The sequence below is a fragment of the Corvus hawaiiensis genome, chromosome 1 (assembly GCF_020740725.1).
Source record: "Corvus hawaiiensis isolate bCorHaw1 chromosome 1, bCorHaw1.pri.cur, whole genome shotgun sequence".
Taxonomy (NCBI): domain Eukaryota; kingdom Metazoa; phylum Chordata; class Aves; order Passeriformes; family Corvidae; genus Corvus; species Corvus hawaiiensis.
In genome coordinates, this window is record NC_063213.1 from 10,753,234 (window position 1) to 10,769,942 (window position 16,709).

At 42.8% G+C, this 16,709-nt stretch overlaps 1 protein-coding gene across 2 annotated transcripts in view; it reads right to left on the reverse strand.

The window, feature by feature from the left end:
• Positions 1–16,709, reverse strand: part of ADARB2 (adenosine deaminase RNA specific B2 (inactive)) — a 315,112-nt gene that overhangs the window by 87,500 nt on the left and 210,903 nt on the right. For both annotated transcript variants that reach the window (XM_048287253.1, XM_048287335.1), the window contains exon 3: positions 15,121–16,025. In XM_048287253.1, coding sequence (XP_048143210.1) covers positions 15,121–16,025 — 905 coding nt within the window. The remainder of the gene's footprint in view (positions 1–15,120; positions 16,026–16,709) is intronic.

A 16,709-nucleotide genomic window follows, 5' to 3' on the forward strand; every position in this document is an offset into this window, starting at 1 on the left:
AAGTTTTCATCAGCTATTTTCTGAGTGTGGTAACCTTTGTGATGCAGGTACTGTATATATCTACAGTATTGATTCTGCTTCTCCTGCTACATTACATGCAATACATGTAAACAGAAGAGTGTTTCACTACCAGCTGGTAAGGTGCAAAATGGTAGCTGATCTTGCAGCTACAAAACACAGATAAAACCTTGAAGTAATCAGCTGAACTGTCAGGGAACTAATTCCATGATATAGTGGAAGCAATTATTTGCACTTATGTGTCTTATTGGAAAATACAATCAGTGCTAAACCAATCCTGTTAGTGTTGTCAAGGACACGTTTAGCTCCAAATGCTCCCCTTTTAATCAGTAACCAGTTATTAATTAATTAGGTGGTGATCATGTTGCTTTTCATACGTGTGTATTATTATTGCACTTGATATTGTGCCTCTGCACCGATCGCTGTTAATTTGCAGCAAGTGCAATTGTGTTAATGTGCTCTAATGCCAGCGATTATCACAAGGACGGGGCAGCTAACATTTAACCTAAAATCGCACTGAATTGTTCTCACAGCTGCTTCCTTCCAGCTCCAGCCTGCTCCTGCCTGGATGGGGTGTGCTGGGAGAGAGGAGATCACTTCTGATAGTGGGAAGTGTCAGAAAACAGAAACCATCAATGGGACAGTCAGAGCTAGGAAGGGGAAATAAGGCTGAGTACTTAGGGAGACACATGTGAGCCTGTGCTATGGGAGATGTACCCTGGCAGGGGCAGAGCTGCCCACTCCCTGCCTGCAGCCAGATCTCAGCCCGACACCAGCAGGGAAAGAGGCAGCTCCCACAGCAGAGGAGCAGGTAAGCAGAATACACAGCAAATCGAGGGTGTCTCACAGCTCTTGCTTGTCAGCTGTGCTTCAGGGAAAGATGAGGTCCCTTTTTTCCTTTTTGGTCACAGCTCTGCAAAATCACCAGTTTTAATGGTGGGGGTGAGGCTGCCCGTGGAGAGCAGTGTATTTGTTAACAGCTAACACAGAAGAGCTCCTCTGTCCTCCTAGTATTAGAGTTGCTTAGCTATGCTTACTAAATAACATATTTTTCAGATTTTTCTTCCAGTCTGAAAGCTTTTAGTGGGACCTGATACCAGCTGTGTCAAGAGAGAAACAAATACTAGTAGAAAACAGAATTTATCTGCATTGCATTTAATAGAAGCCAGAAGCAGTGAACTAAGGATATTCAGCTGAAGTAGTTCAGTCAGAGATAGCTAAACTTTTTAGTGGGCTTATTTAAATAGAGTGGCCTGAACTGGAGATTAGCTATTTATCAGCTGCATGATGGAATGAGAAACTGCTGCAACATATTTCAGGGTAAGTTTTATTTGCTGTAATTCCATAGGTTGAAATTCTGCTCCGGTTTATGCCTGTGGGAATATGGAATAAAAGTATTATCTTCCCACATTGTTTTGTGGCTTCATGCTAATGTAGATCAGAGAAAATTTAGTTTATGTTGGTTCAGTTATTCACCATAATTTCCCAACCACAAAAAGGACTTTTAATATTTGTAATGGTAGTAAGTATATGTGCAAAAAAATAGGCTCCCAGAATACAGTACGTGGCATAGGTATCGAAACACAGCTCAAATTACTGTAAAGCATTCCCTATGCGTGCCTTTGCAAGGATTTCACTTAAAGACTGTGATGTAACTCCAACAGTTTCCTTCCCAAACTTGTGGGTTTTGTCTGATTTTCACCAAGGGGGTCAATTCCACCCCTCACTCCATAAAAACTGTTCCCAGGTTCTCAACAGAGTGATTTTTGTACTTTAAGCTTCTATTCCTGACTCTAGCAAGTGCCCTCATATCTGCAGCTGGGAGCAGCCCTACTCCTGCACACTACATATCACTGCCTAGGAGCGGCAAGTGGCCTGTGCTGATCCCCCTGCTGGCATCTTCACGGTTTGAAAGGGTGAAGAAAAACCCAACTGCTGCTAACCACTACAGTAGGAGTGTTTAGTTTGTTTGGTTCAATTTCAGTCAAAGGCAGCGTGGAAGCATGTTTTTTTCCCCCCCAGCTTGTCTTCGCAATGTTTCTTTCTCTGCCCCTGTTCAGTTCAGCCTCGTTGGTGTTTATCTGGTGACCTATTGTTATCAAAGGCTCCCCAACAGATCCCTTGGATTTGCACAAGTTGCTCCTGGTCTGCCACGGGGAAGCTTTGCTCAGATATCTGCTAGATTCTAGCTTTGTTTCATGGCAAGGATGTTAATCTGCCTGTAAGGACTATCTACTTTGGCTTGCTTGCTTGATTTTTGTTATATAAAGGAGAATGCTATTTAAAAACTTTTTTTCTTTTGGAGAGAGGAGGACTTAAGATCTCTCTAAGTTCACAAATGTCCAAGAAGAGATGCAGGCAAAGATAGAAATTTAGGCTCCTGCCTATTTGTAGAGGGAAAAATTTCCAAATATCTATATCAAAGACTAGTAAATTTGAGTCTTGTTACTTTTTTTTCTTTTTTTTTTTAAATGAATATAGAATTTAAAAGGAAAATCTATGCACTGTAGCTTGTCAGTGTTTTGGGGAATGCTAATAATTTCTTCCCATCAGTGTTCTCCAGAGCACGGTGACAGCAGTAGCCTATCCCTCTTGTACTTTGATCTCTCTCAAAGTCAAAATATAAAATATGCAGCTGAAGGCTCTTGCCCTGGAAAGGCAGAGGGCATCTCCTATCAGTAGTATTATGATTGTAACAAAAAAATCTCATACATTTAAATAAAAAAAAAGGAAGGGAAAAATAACTTCTACTTGACAGTTCATATGGCAATACTTTGTGGCTTTGTTTTTCAGATTTTTTGTGAATTTGAGTAAAATAGTTTATTTAGCAGATAAATAAATTTTAAAATTTCTTGCTGTCTTCTCTAATTAGTAGCCAGCACCAGGTAGAAGGGCAAATACAGACCACAGAGTCCTCCAGCCATGCTGAGACACTTGCCAGAGTAAATGTTGATGGTTTAGGCCATGCCCAAACCATCAGAGAGACAGACAGATGTGTATGAATTATGAACAGCAGGAATGTGCTGCAGCACTGAAGGCGCATTTTTTGAAGAAGTCAGGCACAGAATGGACAAAGATATCTTTGTGTCAATAACTCATGCCCCCTGTTCTGGTAATGTCCATGTAACTCCATATAGGAAAAAGTCCTGATTGGATTAAATTGAGCACTGAAGGAAGAACATGCAATGCCACAAAAGGCAGCAAAATATGACAGTGTTTTAATGTGTTGTTAGTCCTTGCTGGGAATTGCAAAACCCTTGGGCTGAGTTGCAAGTCAGTAATCCATAGGATCCATAGGAATTAATGTGCCATGTCTTTTTTTGGTTTTCTTGGGTAAGAGCTGATAACTACCTTTAGCATCTCTGAAGGTGTTTTCCGGACTGGTGACCCTCATGGGCAATTCCTCTTCCCTCCATGTGATTGTGCTATGAGCAGCTATAAACATTATTATAGGACACTATTTTCATGCTGCTTTCTGTTGGGGTCCCTCCCCTGCCATGGAGCCCTGGGAGAGGGGCCCTGAGGGGACACACGGGGCTTCCCTGCCCCTGCTCAGCCTCGTTCCCCGTTGGTTGGTTTGTGTTCCCTGCGCGGGCAGAAGGACCCTTGGTCCCGTGACTGGAACAGTTCCTCAGCAGAGCTCCGGCCATGCGGCTGGAGAAATAAACATCTCTGAAACATCTAGCAAGAATCTGTCTGTCCATATATATTTCCTTTCCACGGGACTCCTGGTTTGATATATGCGTGTTGCAGGATCCCCACTGCAACAAATGGTGGAGATTTGTGAGCAGAACGATCCCCGATCCCTAAGCGACTGATTTGTGTGAGTAAACCCTGGAAACTTTGGATTCCTCTTCTTGGTTTTGCTTTGCTATTCCATATCTAAACTATGGAGGAACCGTGGGAAGACTCTTGGCTCTCAGAGCCGCATATGGACATTTATCTTAAACTTAAAATGATTCTTGAACAACGATTTGTAAATTTTAGCTTGATTCAAGCTCAAAAAGAACTGAAACACTTCCTGGCATGGTTGTTTAAGAACTTTTTCTATGTTTCTTGGGATTTAATTCTTACCAAGGGCTTTTGGAAAACCGTTTGGACACAGTTAATACTGGAGTCAAAATATATGCCGATGGAAGAATATTTTCGTGAATATTATTTAGTTACTGAGACTGTTGAGCAATGTCAGCTGTGTCCTGGCGAAGGGAAGCCTGGCGCAGGGACCGTGCGGCCCAGGCCACGTGCACCGAGCGCTCTGAGAGCAGCAGCGAGGCAGTTCCCGCGCGCGGGCGGAGCCACGTGAGCCGCAGTGTCGGTGGCGGAGCGGGGAGCGGCGGAGCGGGGGGACCCGGCAGTGCCCGCCCGGTCCCGCACAGCGCGTGGTGGAGCGAGCCCCGTGAACGCCCGGCCGAGAGGGGCGGCGCGCGGGCAGCGGCTGGCGGCGATGGCGGTGGAGCGGAGCCGCGCCCAGCCGAGACGCGCGCTGGAGCGGAGCGCGGGGGAGTCATCGCTCGGGGGCCCGGCCGAGACGTGGGTGCAGCGCCCGGCAGCGGCAGCGAAGCTGCGACCAGAGGAGGCGACGCACGGAGAACTGAGCGGCACGGCCCGGCCCGGCCCGCGCAGCCCCGAACACGACCCCGGGAAGAGCGTGCAGGCACCAGCAGCCCCGACAATTCCAACACGGGAGCGACCGAAGGAGAGAGCAAAGACGCAGCGAGACAGAAAACAGCAGCCACTCGGAAAAAGGAAAAGATCATAGTAACTAAAACCTTAGGGATAGTAAAATGGTATAATGTTAAGCAAAATTATGGTTTTATAACAAGGTGTGACAACCAGCAAGACATATTCGTGCATAGAACTGCTATTAAAAAGAATAACCCTGAAAAATGCATCCCAAGCTTGGGAGATGGAGAGGTGGTGGAATTTAATATTGTACTAGGGAGAAAAGGGTTACAAGCATCGCAGGTCACTGGGCCTGATGGTGTTTCTGTAAAAGGCAGTATATATGCAAAAAATTGTAGCCATGTTAGACAATATCTCCATTGTAAGCCCCCCCTACAGTCTCCCTTTCCTAATCCCACCTTTCCCTTTTACCCTATGTCCTATTACCCCCAGTGTATTCCCAATCCGTTTTTTCATCCATGGTTTCCCTCACAAAACCATGCTTTTGCCAATTGTTTCCCCAAAAATCCCTTTCCAATGCCGAGTGGGGGATGAAAAGGGGGAGGGAAGAAGTTAAACCCTCTCCTGCCTCAGTTTCCCCACAAAGCATGCTTGGAGAGTTCTGTCTCCCTTCTGTCAGCCCTAAGATGTTCCACAGAATCTGTTTGGACATTTAAAGACTCAGGAGGGTGGCTTGTTTTGTTTTGAAACTGTTCTTGTTATGTTTATCCAGTTGTTTTCATTCTCCTTTTATTAAAATAAAACGGGTGAGGTGTTGGGGTCCCTCCCCTGCCGTGTAGCCCTGGGAGAGGGGCCCTGAGGGCACAGACACGGGGTTTCCCTGCCCCTGCTCAGCCTCGTTCCCATTGGTTGGTTTGTGTTCCCTGCGCGGGCAGAAGGACCCTTGGTCCCGTGACTGGGACAGTTCCTGGGCAGAGCTCCGGCCATGCGGCTGGAGAAATAAACATCTCTCTGAAACAGCTATCAAGAATCTGTCTGTCCATATATATTTCCTTTCCACGGGACTCCTGGTTTGATATATGCGTGTTGCAGGATCCCCACTGCAACAGCTTTCCAAGTGGTGCCTGCTAACTTTTGGCTCAGACCACAATTTTAACAGCTATGTGATATATTTCCCTTTTTGTGCAAATTGCTGATACTCAGACACAAAAACTTCAGTGTGTCTCTGATTTGTGTCCTGTAGTGTGCATCAATCAGCACATCTGCCCCTCACTGCTGCCATAACCATAAGCCTTCAGGAAACTTGACTGCTGTGTTACCAACCACTGCTCCCTACTTTTTTCTAGCTAGTTTTTTTTGTCTGCTTCATGTTGATGGCCACTAGCTTGGTTTGCAGGGGGTTTCTGTGCAGCTGGGTCAGGATTAAACAAGCATTTCTACTCTCTTGGACACTCCTTCTGTGCAAAGACCAGGAAAACTAAGCCCTAACAGTATCTTTGTGGTGCTGTTCTGAGCTGTTCTCCATATGATGGGTGTACAAGGGTCACTAGGCACCGGGGGTTAGAATGACTTGTGTGTATTTCAAGGAGAGTAGAAGACAAAAAGGGAATTCAGGAGTAATGAGTTTGTTCTTCAATATTCCTGTGAGGATTATTCCTTAAAAGTATAGGGCAAAGTTGATTTGGATAAGAACTAATTACCAAACAAGAAATGAAGGCAGTGTAGCTGTCTCCACTCTCCCCACCAGACCTTGGGGACACACATTATTCCTTGTGTTTAACCTATTAAAGCAATGACCCACATAAGAGGGAAAGGAGTTGATTATAATTACTTCTGTGAGCATTAGTGCCCAGTTCATAGAAGATAGCCTAAAAATAGGAACTCAATAAGAAGAGAAGTCAACAAGAACAGAAAACTTAAAAATCAAGGGATGCTTAGACTATTTTTCTGACCAAACCAAACCATATTCATTTTGTTAATTGACTGTTTGCTCAGGGAATGTACTCTTTCCACCTTTAGTTTTTAAAGATGAACTGGATAAAGAGAGCAAGAAGAGACAGCACAAAAGGAATTGCAAATTAGCATGGCTTCAGTAGCATGGGCTCATTTGGATGACGTCTTATTTTAGCATTGATTTTAAGGTACCATCGTCTGAATTCAGGTCTGATTGTGAGGCTGGTGTCTGCAGCAGATGTGATGACAAGTAGGTTAAGAGCAATCATGCTTAGGTATTTTCATATCAAATGTCTACTCCGGCTCAGAAGACAAATAGGAAATAACAGCTCGCTTGGAAGTAGACTCTGACAATTAGAAAACTGGACAGGATGAAAAAGCAACATGAATTTGTCTAAACACAATAATATTGCAGTATTAAAGGTAGAGGAGAAAAGTTTAATGGATGCATTAATATTTTATGTGTCTTCAAATACAGTCTAAGAAGGGGTATCATGAGACATAGACAATGCTGATTGCTTTGATTGAATAAAATGTGATAAAAAAGGTGAATAATTTACCCACTATCCCAGTGATTACTTGTATGTATCTCCCATTTCTATTTCTCAGAAGTTTGTAAAAATATTTTATCTTAACAAAAGTTCACATCATGCATCATGTATGTGCAAAGAGAAAAAAACCAACACTCTTGCTCTAAAATTTTGCTCCCACTAAAAATCCAAACTCACTTGTAAAATGTTCATATAAAGAAAGCACTTTGTAAACAACGAAGGATTTTACTACCTCAAAGAACCTGAGCCACTTCTCTCTGGTTGTATAAATGTCTAAACACATGAATCACATTTTACATGCAGTATAACAAGTCCAAAATCTGTTCTGTCCATTACTTCTCAACAATCCTAAGATTAAGCCCTGAAAACATTTCCCCTATTGAATTTTATGACCTGCATACTATTTTGTGTGTGTGTGTATGTACATAATCCTTTCACAATGCAGTATGTATGGACATTTTAGCTGAGATAAAGGGGCAGGAAAAATGTTGGTTTTCTCCATGACTACTACACAAATTCACTATTTAAAGGCTAACACTTGCAAGAAAAATAAAGTGGGCAGAGATGTTCCCTCTTCAGTGGAAGGGAGTGGTCCCTCTGCCGCATGTGGCACTGGGATTCCCAGCAGCATCACTGGGAGGCTCTGGACCACTGCCCTCCAACGTGTGTTGGCATTTTGTGTTGTTAGATTTCCCCTCACATGATGATGATCTGCCTGCCACAGGGCTGGCACAAGGACCACAAGAGGGAGGTAGTCGTCATAGAATAAATGCTAGGAGCTTGCTTCTGGTACTCTGTACATTGAAGGAAAAATCTGCTGGAATAATTAAGGCTTCCTAGATGTGACTACAGATAAAAATAGATAAAGAATGTGGTTTTGGCATGACTGTAACACTCCAGCTCAAACACAAAACGCTTTTCATGGAAGTCAACCAAAGAAAAATTCACTCCGGGCTCTTGTATTACAGCTCCATTTAGCAGAGCAGAATGATCATGGCTTGTATTTAGTAGGTAATAATGGAGCATTATAAACAAAATCAGGATGCAAGTCCAAGATTAAGTGGGAGCTTTAACGAGGTCCAGCTTGCCGGGAGCTTTTTGAAGTGTCCCTAGCTCACTTCCAAAGCCAGAAAACAACAGAAGCAACTCTGACAGCTGCGAGAGTGTCTGGTTTAGAAGAAGGTTTTATGTCTGGATGACACCAGACTGGGATTCAGCTTTCATGCACTAACTAGGTCTGCTGGTTGCTGGAGCCCTAATCATTCTGCACAAACTGTCTCACCCTAATGGGTCACACAAATAATAATTCTTCACAAATCAGATCCACATCATCAGCTTCACAGATAGACAAAGCTGGTTTATTGAGGTGAACAGCACAAGTCAGCAGAGTCCACGCTGTGTCTCACTAGCCACGTTTAATAAGCAATCTAGAATCTGAAGGGAAGAAATCAAACACTGTTCCTGTGGATGCATGGATGGTATGAAGTATTTTCAACTAATAAAGAGCTAAAAGAGCACCCAGCAGCCAAGTTAGATGGTTAAATCAGATTTACCCTACTCTAAATGAACTGTAATCACCATGGACTCTTACAGTCTTTATAAGGAAAAATTAGATAATTTTGATTTTCCTTTCTTTTCAGAGGAAGAAGAGTTTTGGATTGCTTATAAACTTAAATAATGTAGAAAAATACCTTTCAGCCTTATAGATTTTTTTCCTTGAAGATATTACAATTATTTTTTCATTTCTGTAAATTAAGATTGGCTATTCATTAAGTAATTACCACGATTATTGCAGTTCTTCTAAGTATTATTAATTAGGTGAGTGGTACATTTAGAATTTAACATCTCCATTAGGAGTTTTGTTTAGCATACCTAATGCTCTGAAAGCCCTGAGCATGCTCTATATCACATAGGACTTAAAGACGAGTGCAGGGGAATCGTTTGGGGATTGGAGTTATCTATGGCTGGGAGTTACACAGAACTGCAACTGAGGAGCAAAAGAGAGAGGCAGGGAGTGTGGAAACGGATACACCAACTTCTTTCTGCGGCAGGGAACTGCAGCATTCTTGGAGCTCAGCTGATGCAATGTAGTCTGGTTTTTTGCAGTGATGACTGGTTTTCATGTGCAAACCCCTTAATGTGTCCACATATATGTGCTGATGCTATGAGAGCGAGTGACCAGAGTCCTTTCTACCCTGTTAATTTGTTTCCTGTAATTCCACGTAGGTAGCCATTCTGCATCTCCGTTTGATCTTGCATGGATTATATACATTAAACCAAAGTAATTTCTTCATCTGAGACTCAAGAAGGGGATTATTATAATCTTTTATATTGGACTTGTATGAAGGGTGAGAGGTGGTCCTGGTTCCTCAACTGTGAGCCTAAAAGTGACTACAGTCTAATTGGCAGCCAAGATAATAATAACAGTATCCAGTAAACTAATGCTGTGCCGCTAAATTGATTCTTTTGCCATTGTTTTGCTTAAAAAACTGTAATCCTATAAATTTCTTGATTGCCTGTAGCTCTGATTATAAACTTTCCCCACCTACAGAGTAAGAAATAGATGGTTGAAAATCTAATGTTATTTGCATTGCAGAGGCATCTCTCTGGTCCCCACCATTTCTCTTTCTTGCATCCCCCTGTCAGGAGCTACGCACACCTATCAGCTGTTTCTCCTTGTGCAGGAGAAAACAGACTAGGTTATAAAACAATGTACCTGCTTGGTTGACCAGACAAAGCTTTTCACAGAAACCTGCTGGAACAGCTTCTCAAAACTCAGTGCCTACCCCATGTGCTGCTGCTCTTTACACTGGAGTCAAATATATCACTGCCAACCTCAGCCCTGGCTTAACTGCGGCACAGGCGAGAGACCACAGTTGCCAGGGAGTTGGCGAACGAGGATAGTGAGAGAAATAAAGTTAAGGAGGCAGAAACAACTGACACTGCATGAAAATGAACCAGTTTCACAACACAGGGAAACAGGTTTCTGGAGGGAAGAGGATGAGAGGTGTGGGTTATGTGGCTTTCCCTGACATGGTGGTTGCTCTTCCCATGATGATGCCACCTTCTCACCAAGGTGACACTGAAGTTAACTGGCAGGAATCCTTGACCTGCTCAAAGTAAAGAATCACTGCAATCTAGGATTGAGGTTGCTTTAGCCTGCAAATGAAGCTTTTGGCAAATAGAGGATTTAACTGGATCCAAAAGGTTAGCTGTATTTGCCAAAGAGAGAAACTCTGCTTATTTTTGATGACACACACACAAAACACAACGAGGTTTTGTTAAAATAAATAGACAACCACTGCTCTGGAGGCTCTGGATGTGAACCAGCAACAGCAGCATTAAGCCATTTCAAAGCAGAGTGAATGTGATTTTCACACCTATTCTTTTCTAATTTAGGTCCATTTGAAATCCAAGCACTCCTCTTTTATTAATTTGTTATGGCAGTACTAATGGTATTGTTCTACAGCAGTAAAAATGCCATTTAGACTAAGACAGGTTAGAAGGACTACAAGATTAGAAAAACAATTGCCAGTTGGTCAGATGCAGCTGGAGGCCACCTTGATCTCCTGAACTGAACACACTGCACTTGGAAAGCCTGGGATGGATGAATTTCTACCGCTGCACTCATTAGGGCTGGTTAGGTAAGCACCCTCTGATGTTGCCTCCTGCATTGGAATGTAAGAACATGAGCTTACAAAGTGGGAAGAAACAATTGTCAGACTTCCATGAAAGCTGATAATTGAAGAAATTACATTTTATTTGATGGAGAATATGAGTTCAGACCAAGTATGCCAGGAAACAAGGAGTAATATTTAGTGCCTTATACAAGGTGCAGTGAAGAGTTGTAATTTCCATTCTCCTGATTCACTTTACCTCTGCCATGGGTTTAACAGATCTCCAGGCTCCTATCTTTGCTACTCTGATCAACATTGTGTGCCCAGTCTCTGACCATCAATAGTATTTATCTTGCACTTCAGTGCCTAGCACAGATCAAACATCTGGTTGAGGAAGAACTGGCAGATTGATGGGCAAATGTTGTGACCATTTCAGGTGGTTCTTGGGTTATCTCAGCTACCTTCTCTTCATCCTATACACAGGCAAGTGTACAGGTCTCCCAGGCACTATTGTACCTGTATGAGACTCACAGAAGTGGATTAATGCACTGCTGATGGCAGTAAAGAAGGCATAATCTCAGTTATCTTGGCTTTAAATTATTAATTTTTTTTCCTGGTGTAAATTGTGAGATGCTTTTGTTTACCTTTTGTGTTTTGCAGTTAGCCCAAACACATTGTGCAGCAATCACAGGAAAGAAGTCAGAGGCACAGCAATGTTCTTTTAAGAAAGCTCTGGCATTGTAAAGTGCTCAGAATTTCAGGGTGTGTTTTCATAAGTGTTTTCATGGTGAGAGGCAGCTGAAGAAGCAAGTTGGATTGAAGATGGTCCAGGGAGTTTATCTATTTCTGGCTTTGCTATTCTTGTAGCCCTTTGTTTCACCTGAATTAGAAGAGATCAAGATGACAGGGGTTTACATGCATGCTGTGCATTTCCTGGTGGTTCAGGAAGCCTCCTGTGCAGACAGCACCTCTCCAGACAAACTGGATGATACGGAATCACAAAGTCACAGAATCGTTAAGGTTGGAAAAGATTTCCAAAATCATCAAGTCCAACCTTTGACTGAACATCACCATGCCAATTAAACAACATTATTAAGGGCCACATTGTTTCTTGAACACTTCCAGGGTTGGTGACTCCACCACGTCCCTCAGCAGTCCACTCCAATGCTTAACCGCCCTGTCAGGGAAGAAATTCTTCCTGATGTCCAACCAGAACCAACCTGGCACAGCTTGAGACCACATCCTCTTGTCCTGTCACTGGATGCTTGGGAGTAGAGGCCAACCCCCACCTGGATATACCCTCCTTTAGGTAGTTCCTCTTCCTGTGCCTCTTTTGACGTTTTACATTGAATTTCCTTTAGTCAGCAGAAAAGTGTCTGTCCATCCAACGGCACACCCAAGGCCCAGGCTGAGGGACACCAGGTCCCCTGGGAGCACTGATGAGCAAGGCAGGAATGTCAACGTTTTGGAGGCCCAGCACTTAAGTTCAACTGCTTTTTTTGAAAATTTCTTGGACATTGTGAAATACAAAAGTTCAGGATAACTGGACTACTGGTGTTACATGATTTTTGGCTATTTCCTGTTTCTAGTCAGGCTGTAACCACAAAAAGGCAAATTGTAGCCTCCTAACACCCCTGATAATAGCAAGGGGAACAGGGGCACAGACATGAAAAGTTGGAATACTCTTTGTAAAGGATAAACAGAGATAAACTGAGATAAACACTCCTGGATTATACAAAATACTCAAAATAGGGGTGAAACTCTGACAGCTGATCTTGTTTGCCTGTCCCCACTGCCAATGAATTAACTGTTTGATATTCTAACAAATAAAATGAAGCACATGAAAAGAGTGAATGGTTGTATAGGACAATAGTTGCTCCTTATTCTGTGAAGAAATCAATCCCTCCTAATATTTTAAATTCTACTCCCAAGCTATTTGGGTTCCAGGATCCTCTCCTGCTTTTAAACACTTATGGATGGACAGAAACAAAGACTACTAAGTAGGAACAGTTTTGAAAACTTGGCTTGAAGCATGTCTTTGAAAATGTGGTTCCCACAAGATCAGGGAGACAAGAAAGAGCTGAAACAGCGCTTGGAGCAGCTGCCTCTGACCACAGATACTGAGAGCTGCACTCTCCCCAGTATGGTTACACTGCTTCGACTGACCAAACACCAGATGGGCTGACTGAGGCAGTGAGCAAAGGCAGTCACTTGATGAGGTATTGCATAACACAGTGAGAACTAGAAAAGATGCTTCTGGATTTAATGCTTAAGCTGAAGTCAGTGCACTAAGTATGTCTGTTGGTTTCTGTGGAATTTGAATTATGACTTAGCGAGTAACACAAACTCAGGTTTTGTGTCACAGCTGCTATATCTGTTGATGAGAGCAGCTTGTAAGGAGGTCAGCAGAAATCAGTGTTGAGGCTTATCTCTCAATTAATGTGCTGAATGCTGGCATTAAAAGTAATCTTCTAGTTGGGACAATGCATAACCACTCAAAAAATACTGACAGAGAAAGTTCAGTGACACTTTTTCACTGACATTTATACTTCCAGAACAGTGAAGGGAAGAAGATAAGGAGGGCAGCAGTCTACAGAAAGGAGAAAAGGCCATTAAAAAGGGAACATACACTGGAGAATATGTCGCTTAATGAACAGTTGGAGACTGAAGTAAAATGTGATATTCAGGCAGAAGGTCAGGATGAAGCCAAGAAACCAGGGAATATTTCAGAGAGCTCAGGAACTGAGGCAATGATCCTTGTGGTGCAGTTTCAGAACATGACAAACCAGAGGTCAATAAATACATGTATTTACCTGCTGACACACCCAGCAAAGTTCACTGGGGGCAACAAAGCAACCAGCAGAATGGGATTGCTTATAACCAGAATTAATTTGGGTAGGAAACACTAGGGGTATCTCATTTAAAACTATGTGTACTTTGAAGGACCACTGGAAAGGTGAAACTGCCATCTTGGCTAAGGTTTCCAAAACGCCTGCAAAGCACTTTGTGAAGATCACTGCTATTATTGAACTATGTTATTATCTCACAGGTTCATGGAGTTTGTAAACTGGAATTAAAAGAAAGGTGGAGGATTATGAAGTATTTTAGAAATTCTCACATTTGCAATGTTTCCTTTTTGGAAACATAGACAGGAAACTTCTGGATCACCAAATATAATTCCTGGGTCCTGCAGGCAATCATGTTACCTAAAGGATTAATCTGCTATCAAACTCCTTGAACATATAATGACCATCTTTACTAATGTTAATGAGAATTGCTACTCATAATTTGCATTTACACACTACTTAAGGATCTTGAAGTGTTCTTTCATATAATATGCTCATTTTTATTACAGGCACACTGAATTTAAATGGCTTGCCTAGAGTCTCACAGCAAGCCAACAGCACAATGACTCTTAGTGCTCCTAATGCTTTGCATTAAATCCTGGACATTAACAGCTCCCTTCATAAAGGGAGCTTTGTAGCTGTAGATCACCTCCTGGTGCTGGTGAATCAAACCTTTTCTGATACCGCAAATAAATCAATAAATCACTTGAACCCATTAATGCTTCCCAGTGTCTGCAAATCCTGACTTCCTTTGAACTAAGAAAATGGACACATCTGAGTAATGCTAAGATAGCCTTTGGCCTATGACCAACTACGAAATTTTGATGTGCTAAGTATGCACCTCAGATCTATATTTTCTATATGAATACAACAAGAATCTCTACATTTGTTCCAGGAAAAATTCAAAGCTTTCAGTATCCATTGTGCTGTTGGAGGCATATCCGAAAACAAAAAACAAACCAAAAAACCCCAAGCCTTCAAATCAAACCAACCAACCAACCAAAATCACCCCCAATAGTAAGCTCATAATAAACAAAAATCTTTCCCTTTTCCAGTGGCAGAATTGCTCTGACACAGGCATATTCCTTAGCACTGATGTCTCCTCTGAATGGCATGGTTCTCATCAAAAATTAACTCTAAAAGGAGGAGCATCTCTTTAAAATGGGCTCCTCTCTGTAAAGAAAATGCAGTACCACAGAATGACCTATTTTCTGCCTGTGTCAATGTACCATTTTCTCTAGCAAAGTGAAATGTTGGTATTTCTCCTTATATTTTGCCCTCTCCTCTATGCTTCCTGTGGAATGAGCTCCAAACTGTACCCAGTAATTTCAGGGTACTATCTCCAAGCTTTTGCCTGTGGCTCTTTTTATGGGGAAAGAGCTCTTTTGTGGCATGACACTTGCTGCAACATCAGAAGAACCATCTGGTAGACCAATAACAGCTACGGCAATACCGATCCCACTCATCGGAAGAGTTCCTTCAACGTGGTGGCAGCTACCCAGGAGCTCTCACCTGTGGCAAATGGTGACATTTGCTCCTGCTGGGAATGTGGCTGGGCAGACGAATGTTAAAGAGGGCCTGCAAGGCCGCCTGCGCCGCTTGACCCTTGGCCAGCTTCTTGCTACGTCCTGAGCCTTCAAATGTTCTCCCATCCACTCTCACGGCCATCACAAAGCTCTTGATGTGCTGCTTCTCCACCGTCTCGGAGAGGCAGACGTAGCGCAGGCCCGAGCGCAGCTCATTGAGCAGCACCACCGGGTTCTTCTCGCTCTCCGCTTTGGCCATCCTGTGCTTGCCCGGCTTGGCGTGGCCCATCAGGTCCAGCGTGTGGCACAGTAAGCGCCCGTGTCGGTACGCGGTGGAGAGCAGCTCGTTATTGACGGGCTTGTAGACTGAGAAGTCCTCGCTGTGTGTGGATGGTTCGAACTCCTTGAACAGAGTGTCTGGAAAGTCTGCCTGATCAGAAGTGAAGTCCGTGGATGGGCTGATGCAGTTTCCCATGGCGAAGTGGGCTTGGCAGGCGTTGGGGAACTGAACGAATGACTTCAGAGCTAACTCTGCGGCACGCATTTTGGCTTTCTTTTTTGTGGGGCCTGTGCCTTCAAATGTTAGTCCATTTACCTCCACAGCGACAGCAAAGACTGGAGCATGCACTGGACCTGTCTGGGAAACCATTTTATATTGTAATCCTGGTTTAAGTTCGTGTAGCTGAACCAGAGCATTCTTTGGTGTCACTGACCATGAAACTTTCTTCCAGATAAGCTGGAGTTTGCAGAAATGGCCATTATTGCCTTCCTCTAAGGGTCTTTTCCTCTTACTGCTAGGTGTTCCCCCTCTTGCCCTGTCAGTAGATGCTACTGGATGATCCTCCAGGTTGCCGATGTTTCGATTTTCCTTTACTTCTGCACTGCTGGTACCTGTCAGTAAAGAAAGAAAACAACTCACATTACAATTGTCATCATAGTAGCTGAAATTATGCCTAGGGCTGTCAGAATAGCCGAAAAAAAAAAAAAAAAAAAAAGAAATTGTTGCTCAGCTCTTTTTAGGAGATTTCCTCATATATCTGTATAATGGTTGGTTTTTTATTTCTAGCATGGGTTTTTTTTGCATGTTCTGAATGTTTACTTGTCCCTAAAGGTCTGCTTCTATTAGTCATTAGCCTTCTGTTTTAAGAAAAGATTACATCACTCAAAGATGAAGCATAATGGATGGCATGTAACTTAAATGAATTGCTTGATAATTACTAGTAAAATGTGAATAGTTTGTAAAATTCCCTTAGGATGACAATTATTCTATAATTCATGTGGGTGAATGCTTATGAACACATTATTAGAAATCAGAAATGATTCACAAACAGAAAAATGGGCCAATGCATTGAATAATCTATTTGCAATAAATACATTGACCATTTCTGCTCACACCATAGCCTCTTGTGTTGTCAGCATCATGAATCCAGACTAGGAAATGATCTGACAGACCTTCATAGCATTTGAAACAATAATTTGGTCTGGACTCAGATCCCAGTTTAGTAAGTGAGTGCCTTTCTGTCAAATTCAATTGCAGATACTCTTAGTTTCTGCATCAGCAACAACTAATATTGC